Source organism: Asparagus officinalis, chromosome 7 (assembly GCF_001876935.1).
Source record: "Asparagus officinalis chromosome 7, Aspof.V1, whole genome shotgun sequence".
Lineage (NCBI taxonomy): Eukaryota > Viridiplantae > Streptophyta > Magnoliopsida > Asparagales > Asparagaceae > Asparagus > Asparagus officinalis.
In genome coordinates, this window is record NC_033800.1 from 129,232,479 (window position 1) to 129,243,117 (window position 10,639).

Below are 10,639 nucleotides of genomic sequence, written 5' to 3' on the forward strand. Positions count from 1 at the left end.
TCTAGGGTAATTTCAAAATGGGTCACTTGGGTCGGGTATGGGTAACGTTTAATAAATAGGTTGATCTGATTTTTAGGGTTGGATCAGATCAATATTATATAAGTCAGGTTAAAATTTATATGGATCGGATCTGGTTGGGTCCGACCCGTTTGTCACCCCTCATCTACTTTGCACGTGACACGCACGAGAGTTCTGACAGACTTCACTTCCTGCAGGGCTTTAGCTTTTCTTTGAGCTTCAAGGTTCTACAAATGGAAGTAAAATCCAAATTATTCAACAAGAACCCTAAAAAGAAAAATGATGCAATCAGTCTGCTACTCTCCACGCCCTCATTTTCTTCCCTCTTCATCTCAGTCGAATTCTCTCTCGCGAAGCAAAATTACTTCAATTCCCTCCTACTTTTATCCCACTGTAAGTTATTCTTCTCCCAAATCCCCAAACCCTAGATTTTTTTCCCATTTAATATAACTTAAACTTATGATTTCAGGTATCCCTTGCTAAACCCAGATACAACAATCCTTCAGCAGGTTTGCAAATTATTTTCCCCTTTCAAAACGATTAATTTCATTAAAGTTTTAGCTTTTTTTTATACATTTAACGGATTTCATTATGATACTTATGATTAGGCTGCTTAGCTAGGGTTAGCTCTTATTTTCCCGAAAATGGAAATTCCCCTAAAAAGAATGAAGTGAAGAAAGTGAAAAAGTTGGTGTCAAATTCTGGGTCCTCGGGTAGGATTAATTTGGACCCATTTCGGGGGAAATCAGGTTCGGTTTCGTTCTGTGGATTGACTCATGAGAATGTAGAAGGGAGAAAGTTGGTATCTTCTCCATTCAAGGATGATTCTGGTTCTTTTGTGTGGATTGTGGGTCCTCTTGCTTTGATTTCGTCGCTATTGGTTCCACAATTTTTTCTTGGCAATGCGATTGAAGAGTTTCTAAGAAATGAGATCCTTGCAGGTATTCTTGATTTTTCAGATTTCTCTTATTAGAGCATGAATGTTCTTGTTTACATCGGTTGTTTTTATTTTATTCCTTCTAATGTAAAAAGTTTGTAGCATGCTTGAAATTGAATCTGGTGCTTGAAATTGAATCTGGAAGCAACTGTTATCTATTTTAGATAAATGTAGTTTAGAAAACTGCAGGCGGTCCGCTTAAATTTATGAAAAATTTAACTGATGTGTGTCTGTATGTAATATACTGATGCAGACATAGCGGTATATTAAAAAGTACATTTTATTGAAAAAGGTAGTCAAAACAACAACTTGTATAAAATTGGAATATGTTTAGATATGTTTCAAACTAAGAAATGAATTTCATTGACCTGCCCTATAGAAAGTTGAAAACACAAGGTGTATTCCTCTAGTGAAGTCATAAAATGTATTATAAATTGAAGAATATATGTAATAGTTTCTTTTTTAGTAATAGAAGCTTGTATCTGGGATTTTGGATGCACAAACATGTTTATGCATATGTGCATATATTTTTCAAGGTTATCGATAACAGTCAAACCGCTTTTAAATAGCAGTCAAAAAGCAAATTTCGAATGCAATCACTCACTATTTACCGTTATGACACTATTGACTGCTTTTGCGAACAGACATATTCCGCAATATGTCACCGCTATTGCGCGATGGCGTAGCGGGCGATAGCGTCACGGGAAGGGACCGCTAAAGCTATTAGCGCCGCTATTGCGGGGCTATTTACCGCTATTTATAACAGTGATATTTTGCACATATTTTGTTATGTGTATTTTTTTAAGGTCTTGGTGTGACGCATGTTTGTGCTCGTGTCATATTAGTCTCGCGTTCATGTCCAGGCTTCTGAGAGATACAAGCATTATTTCTTTTCATGATCAATTTTAGCTTTGTGATGATACATTTGCATGCAACATTTGTATAATTTTAATAACATTGCCACTTATCACTTTGATTTGTTTACTATTCAGAAGCTGTAAATTGAATCTCAATTTTGTCAATCAAACCAATATGGAAGTACCATAAAAAAGGGTTTTAAAGCACTACAGGTGAATACAAAAGTTATTACTTTGGCTAGAAGATGAAAAAGCAGAGTTTCAGTGAATTTGTCAACACTTGGGGAGTAGAGTATGAAATCTATCAACTTTTCCTCCCTTCAAAAGGTTCTGTTTTTTATGATTTTCGATGTATATCTTGCAGATTCCTTATAGATACTGCAGAGTTTAATCATATTTTGAATAAACGTGTAGCTTATCCTTTTGAAAAACTGTGTTCAAGCCATGCCTTCTATTTCCACTTATTCTTATAGTATCAACAACTTAGTGGCTTTAATATTTAACAATTCTATATGTTTTTTGTAACGACGCAGAGATTGTTGCATCATTCTTCTCAGAGATAATATTTTATGCTGGGCTAGCTGCATTTCTGTTTATTACCAATCATGTGCAGCGTCCTTATCTTGACTTCAGCCCAAAGCAATGGAGTCTTATCACTGGTCTCAAGGGGTATCTATCTTCTGCATTCTTTACAATGGGCTTCAAGGTGTTTGCTCCTCTTTTTGCTGCCTATGCTGTTTGGCCAATTATTGGCCTTCCCGCTGCAATTGCAGTTGCTCCATTTCTCCTTGGATGTGCCATACAGTTTGCATTTGAACTGTACCTAGAGAAGCGCAATGTATCATGTTGGCCATTGTTACCAATTATTTTTGAGGTATGTACTCTGAATTGAAATCTCAAAGGGTTATTTCAATATTAGTCCCTCAAATCTTTAATATTTTGATATTAGTCCCCCCAAGTCATTGAAAGCTGAAATTAGTCTCCCAAATCTTATAACTATTGTGAAATTAGTCCGCCTAGTTAACAAGTATTTAATTTGGGATTGAATATTCTTTTAACTTCAATTAATTTCGTAGAATAATATCAAAATATGAAGATTTGGGGGGCTAATTTTAGAATATGAAGATTTGGGGGTCTAATTTTGAAAATATGAAAGATTTGTGGGACTAATATTGAAAAATACCAATCTCAATTTTGAATGGTTTAGAGCTTGAGTGTAAAACTTGCATCCTTTCGCAGGTATATAGATTATACCAGCTAAACAAAGGAGCACATTTTCTTGAAAGGTTGATGTTCACGATGAGGGAAGCACCCAGGACTCCTGAACTATTGGAAAGAAGTGGTGCATTGTTTTCTATGGTTACTGTTCTTCAAGTTCTTGGTCTAATTTGTTTGTGGTCCTTGGCTACATTTCTCCTCAGACTCTTTCCTTCTAGACCTGTGGCTGAGAACTACTAAATCTGTAAGTAAATCATATGGATCCTATGTTTTATACACGTTTGTTTAGCTATGTAACCAGTATTGGTGTGTGACAACTTTGGAGAATTGTACACCCAATGCATATGAATCTATAATATGTAAAGGATGATATGCCTTTATACAAATAGCCAGCATGGCATTAAGTTCATTGCCTACTGGCATCAGTAAGTTTTTTCTTTTAAAACCTTCTTAGAAGATTACAAGCCCAAGGTGCAGGTCTAAGAGTTGGAAAGCACAAAAGATAGTGAATTGTAAGTCTCTTAGAAAAGAAGGCACTAGTTTTACCTCTGATGAGCAACATGTGAATCCTTTCTAAGATGAGCAATATGTGAAAATTTATAGTTGCAAACTTCTCAAGACCTACAAATGGCCTTGAAAAATGAACCCAAAGATTCATGTGCACACTCTAGGAAATCGTTGTCATATGTATTAATCTCTCTCTACGAAGAGGGAAATATAGTCGATGTATTTTTAGGATGACTTTTCCTGAACGTTTCTTGTTCGGATTTCTATTGTTTCCTGTATATTGCTCATTTTATCATGTAAATAACTCATGCAATCATGTCGTTCAACTTATTATTAATTATATCTTTGTTTCAAATATTTGGCAAAGATTCTTATCATTAATTGTTTCTAATATGATAAACCCCGTATTAGCAAGTATATGTTTACATATTTCTAGCTGCAGGTGTATGAATTATATTTAAAATGAGGAAAATCAACTCGCGCAATGCTACAGTTATAGTGTGAAAAAATCAAAAGAATATTGTTTAAGCATTTGATTTAGAATGAAACCGAAAAGATGATACATAATTTTACCACTTAGTTTATGTATCAGCACATTTTGTCAACATTTAGACGAAGTAAACATTCTTTTCTTTGATACCATGCAAAGCAATTCGTTAGAAAGGTTCATTAAATTAAAGTAGCGGAGTATGGTTTTTTGTTGGGGTAAAAGTTTGGGTTTATAGGTAAAAACCCTTCTGTAATTTGTGGGTCATAGTTGCCTCTACAGTTGTTATTCACAGTTCAATTCCCAAAGAATTAATTTGGTGGGCTTGAAAATAATTTAGCAGAGTTTTTCGGCTGTAAGAGTGATTTTGAGAGGGGACATGTTTAATAAAAATATACATGCAAAATTTTGGGTTTGTAGGCAAATAACTTTGTTTAGATTTTTTTTGGTCAAGTAGGATCCTCAACAGTGATATCTACAGTACAACTTGTAGAACTTCACAAGGTAGGTTTACAGTAATTCAGCAAAGTATTTTGGATCTAGTAGTAATTTTGAAAGCAGGCCATTTAAAAAATAAATGGGGGGTAAAACTTTGTACTTATAGGGAAAAGAAAACCTTTTCTGAAGTGGTTTGGTTAAAAAATAAATGGGGAAGACTTTATATTTATAGGCACAAAGCCCCTTATATAATACTTTTGTATATTATTGTATATACATTATTATATTATTTTTTATAAAATGGCGCACTTGGCTGTAGAGTGATTTTGGAGGCGAGTGAGCTTAGAAATAAATTTTACGCGAGACTTGGGGGTTATTGGTGAAGATACCCTCTATTTATAACTCTCATTTACATTATGTATGCCAAGCTAAGGGATTTCATTATTTAGATGAACAGTGTATGACTAGAGTGAGAAGTCCTAAATAGAATCCTTTAGGGTTGACATTGACAGTGCGACTCCAAGAAATTCACACATGTTTAAAAATAATTCAGTAGAATATTTTGTCTAAGAGACTAGAGTGTTTTTGAAAGTGAACAGATTTAAAAATAAAATATGGATAAAACTTTGGGTTAATAGGGAAAAATCCATTTCGAGTCAAAAAAAATGGGGGAAACTTTTTATAGGCCACAACCGTTTATACTAGATTATATTATTGTTCTATATTATGTTATTATATTATTTTATTAAAGCCACTTGGGCTTATTATTCATTTTTGAGATGACTGGACTTAAAAGCAAATTAGGGTAAACTTTTTGGGTATTAGGACAAGAACTCTGTAGTCGCAACTCTAAATATATACACACACTAATCACACGGAATCTACTATAGCTATGAACAGTATTTAGTTGTAGTAGAACTTCCATTGGATTTAATATGTAGTACAAAAAAATAGACCCCGCGATGCCGCAATGTGTGAAAAACTGTTTAACTACTAGTTTAAAAGTACATTGTATATCTAACCGCTTAAAACAAAAACATAGCAAGCAACCACAAAAATATAGACTTATTCCGTACCAAATAGTTGAAATAAAAAATGAATTAAAAATAGTTTGGTTTGTATTTTGTTTTAAAGAGTGATTTTAAAAGCGAGTGAGTTAAAAATAAATGAGTGTAAACTTTGGCTTTATAGGTAAATAAAATCTTTTTTTTTTTGTTTTTGGGGGGTGGAGGGGTGGTGGGGGTGGGGAGGGGTTAAGAGTTTACAAATAAATGAGATAAGTTTTATATTTATGGGTTACAAATCCATCTACAATGTCACGACATTAGTGTGAGAAAAGCCGAACAAATTGTTTAAGCATTTGGTTCAAAAAAGTTTGTATACCAAACAGTAGAGAATGAAGATATAGAAAGTTACAATAAGATATAATAATATACACCATATACCAAATTGAAAATACAAAGTACATTTAAAATTATATCGAAAGAGTATTTTAGGTTTAAGCGTGGTTTTGGAGGTGGATGAGTATTAAAGAAAATGGAGGTAAAACTTTGGTATTTATGGGGAAAAAACCTTTTCGGAAGTGGGTGAGTTTAAAATTAAATAGGGTATAAGCAAAAAAGAAAAAGAAAAAGGCAATTTGTAATGTTACTATGTTTAGTGTGAAGGAAAAAAAATTATATACCTAACCACTTAGAACAAAATTTAGCAAGTGACAATAAAATATCGCAACATGCGCTATATAGTAAATTACTAGAATATAAAGTGGGTTTAAAAATAATTTGGTGGATTATCTTTGGGTCTAAGAGTGATTTGGAAGTGGGTGGGTTCAAAATAAATGAGGGAAAAGTTTGGGTCTATAAGCAAAAAAGGATTTTGGAAGTAGGTGAGTCAAAAAATAAATCCGAGTTGAACTTTTGGTGGAGAATTTTGCATCTAAGAGAGTGATTTTTAAAAAGTGGGACTAAAAAGATGGGGTAAAACTTTGGCTATGTAGGAGAAAAACTCATCTACTTGGTGATGACGCGCCACTTGTGTGAAACAAAGGGGAGAAAATAATGGTTTAAGTTACCAAGTATTTCGTTACACCGTGTATTTAACCATCTAGAAAAAGAATTATAACAAGTTGAAGCGCAAATAATAACTAAGATTGTGTATCTCTTGAAATACAAAGCGAGTTTTAACATAATTCATTTGAGTATTTTAAGTCTAACATTGATTTGGGAAGAGTGGGTTTAAAATGAAGAGGGGTATCAGTATGTTACTTGGGTACTTCTGATCTGAAGTCGTACCTAACAAGTACCAGTACCCATACTCGTACCCAAACTCCTTGGACACTCCTTGCATGTATACATACATTTATTTGGGCATGTGCTCAATTAAACAATATACGTTTTAATATAAAATATTTGTCATACATTTTTTGGACACATCCTACACTTTCTTATTCACTTCTTGCAACTCGTTGGACATAGGTCAGCTTTCGAAATATGATTTTGAAGGGTCATTCGAATGTCTAGTTCAAAAACTAGTTACTTTCCAATTTATAATCCATATAATAAAAGAAACACAAAATTATCATAGGAATTTTAATTATATTCCTTGTTCTCAAATAAATTATTAATTCCAATGTATAATACATGTGCATATAAATATTTGTATAGCCGTGTGTCCCCAACCTTTTACAAATTATACCTGTGCCCGCACCCGTACCCATACCCATGCAACATAGGGTATAACTTTGGATTTATAGATAAAAACAAGTTGTATCATACCTCGTTATATTATTATTATATTATTTATTAAAGTTGATGAAAATTTTGGGCTAAAAGTCGGTCTGGAAGTTGTTATAAAGTTTATGAGCATTTGGGGCTAACAGTGAGATTGGAAGTTGATGGGCTTGAAAATAAGTTGTTTACAATTTCTGGTTTATGTGCAAAATACCTTTATTTACACGGTTACACCTCCTCTGCCTACTACTATAAAGCTAAACTTAATGCGAGTGTCATGTAGCTATGAACAATAGCGATAGTGGAAAACCCGATAGGTTTAGTATATAGCAAGTATAATATCGAATACCTTCTAATAATATGTTCTATCGAGCTTAGTCAAACCAAAACATGAGAGCAAGGTCTTACTCAAGTTTAACACATTTTCTAATCAGACTGAATTCAAGCAAAACACCAAGCCCAACATGGACTGTGATACCAGATTTGCTTGACACCCCCTACTCATTTATCCTTTTATTTTGTTTATGTACACAAAATCATGCACAGTTTTACACAAGGTTCCAGCATGTCTTGGATTTGACTTTTATCATCCAGCATCAACTTGTTTCTCGATTCTGCTTTATTTAACCATGGCGATTTTGCTGTTCGTAATGGGAGATTATCTGAGACGGATAAGTTATTTTCATTTATGTTTAACATTTCTCAGAATCTATCATTGAACTTGTAAATTTTGTACTGATCATATATGTGCAAACCTGCAGTTGAAGATTTTGTAGATTTTGTCCATGAAGGGAATATTTATCTGTTATAAGCTATTAAGCTTAAAATGGAACAATGTTTGGCAGCAATGAGGCATTCTCTGGAGGTCCTCTCCACAAATATTATATCTGATGATATTCGGTACAGACGGCGATTATTGTTTACAAAATCAAATCATCTGCCGAAGGTGAAAATTTTCTCAAGAGTATGTGTTGTCTCGTACCCTCATGGAGCCCCTGATAAGTTTGATCCTTCAGTTTCCAGGGTGCGCAAGTTAAAAACTAGTTCATTGTGCTTTGAGACTTCATTATTTTGGAGGAAAGAGCCCCAACTCGATCAAAAACCTAGGCTTTGAGACTTCATTATTTTGGTGGAAAGAGCCCCAACTCGATCAAAAACCTAGGATATGATGATTGATACTTGTTAATTGTAAGCTTTGAATATCGTTTGGTTCACCTTCTGTAGCTTATTTGAATTTTTTTCCCCTCTTTCTTTTTCTGAACACTTGTTTATATGTACCCAGTAAATTTTTTGCTCGATTGTGCATTTCAAGAGGTATGTTTTGTGAAGTGGTGAGAAGCCCAGGGATTTTTTTTTGAGATGAGGTCTGTTTCTTTCATGTATCATAATTGTTTCTGGTGTGCAATATTTTTTATTTTTTTAAGGACAAAATTTTGAAATCAACATTTTTGAGAATTTAATCAGTAAAAACGATCCAATTAGAAAAAGCTTAGCAAAATCGACCGCTCGAGGTGAGAGAATGGTCGATTTTGTTGAAATGGAGTTTCTGCGATACACATGACTTCTAGTCTTATATAATTTAAAGCCTTAATCAATCTGCCAAATTATACGGGACTAGTAGTCTTGTCTATTTCGTATACTTAAAGAACTTTAGTCCTAAAACTCGTGACTCTCCCCTCTTCTCAAGTTCTTCACGACCCAGCCATGGGCTATCGCGACCCGTCACCATAGATCTCGTGACCTTGCTACCATAGATCTCGTGACCCCGCCGACCACGCTCGCGACCACAGGCACCTTCGACCATGTCTGACGACCCCACTTCAACCACGTCTGCTCATGACCATAGTCGTCTCTGTTCGTTTGCTTGGCATGGCTAATCATGGATTAGTACACCCTAACTACATGAAACTGGTAGTCTCGTGTAGTTAAAAAACATCTTCAACAAAATCTACCGTGTAGTTTGTTCATTTTTAAAGGAGAAGGTCGTTTTAAAGGAGAAGGTCGTGTTTTTGCTGATTAAATTCTCAAAAAGGTTGTTTTCAAAAAATTGTCCTTTTTTTAATCTTGTTCATGGATTTGCTGGGACTAGCTCGGACTTACAAAGCACACCTCCGCTAAGGTAGAATAATGGTGTATGGTTTGTACATATGTTAAGATTTGAAGAGAGAATATTCTCTTCAAACAGCTAGTTGTTTGGAATTCTAAGAACAATTTAGCGTGATAGCATCTTATATTGTGAGCATTTGCAAAACTCAAATGGAAAGATATGGATATAATTACTTTCATAAATTTGTCCATTTTCAAAGAGCAGAACGAAAACCATTCTCATATGTGATCTGCCAATATATTATCAGCAGCGTTTCACAGTGGGATATAAGAGAATCGCTCATGATATTTCAGAAAAATCAAAGAATTCTTGGATGAACATTGTAGAAGAATTGAGAATGATTGAGGTACAAATTAGACGATGGAGTGTTCGTTAGATTAAAAGGATAACTTCACATTCCAAAATTATTGAAAATCATTATGACCGGTATAAGACTAAAAGCGAATGTTAATAGTTCTAAGCTATTCTAGCCTGACAAACTTTGTTCTAATAAAACTAAAAAGGTACATAAAGTTAAAATTGCTCAAAACAGTTGAAGACGTGATTGCATATTTCCATCTACTTATTCATTTTCACGGAACTTAGGATCTCCCTAAGTAGGTGTTAATTGGGAAATATCCAATTACCTCAATCTTTGCCCAATATTCCAATTTTAAAGGCTGAGATGAAGTAACATAGGATTTCCAAAATCATAACAAGAGTTTAGACAATATTAGTTTAAAAAGCAATAGTGTTTTTCAAGATAATATTAAAATTCTATGTGCCTTCATGTCATCCCTCAAATTAAAAATACATGATTAGAGTTATAAAAATTGAATACCCTGTAATTACTATATAATTTATAAGGATCTAAATCCTTATTTCAGTGAGGCAGGTCATCACAGCTACAAAAGTAAACAATCAATTGTCTTAAGGCTAAATATCATAAAAAACCCCTTAACTTTGGACGATTATAAAAAAACCCTCTTAACTTTTAAAATATTAGAAAAACCCTTTAAGTTTAGGAGTTATCAGAAAACTCCCTATAACTTTGAGTTTTTATCCCCCCCCCCCTCCCTAAATTAAGAGGGTTTTACAATAAAATCTCAAAGTCAAAGGGGGGTTTTTGATAAAATCTAAAGGTTAAAGAGGGGCTTTGTGATAATCCCTATACTTAAGGGTTTTTTTTGATATTTTGAGAGGTAAAGGGTGTTTTGTCATAATCATTCAAAGTTAAGGTTTAAAAAAAAAAAGACCCAAACAGACAAAAAAAGAAAAAAAAAAAACGAGAACGTCGTCATGAAACATCCCTCTCCATCTCCTCCGTACACGTGTCGACGATCGGTCAGAAGTAAGTCTGAA

The 10,639-nt window shown here is 33.9% G+C and overlaps 1 protein-coding gene across 1 annotated transcript; it reads left to right on the plus strand.

Annotated features, from left to right (window-relative positions):
• LOC109848473 lies at positions 227-8,549 on the plus strand. The gene is made up of 6 exons (XM_020417984.1): positions 227-411; positions 488-527; positions 627-959; positions 2,346-2,686; positions 3,052-3,274; positions 7,953-8,549. Exons 1-5 carry the CDS (start codon positions 298-300, stop codon positions 3,268-3,270), a joined length of 1,047 nt encoding a protein of 348 aa, XP_020273573.1. The 5' UTR covers positions 227-297; the 3' UTR covers positions 3,271-3,274; positions 7,953-8,549.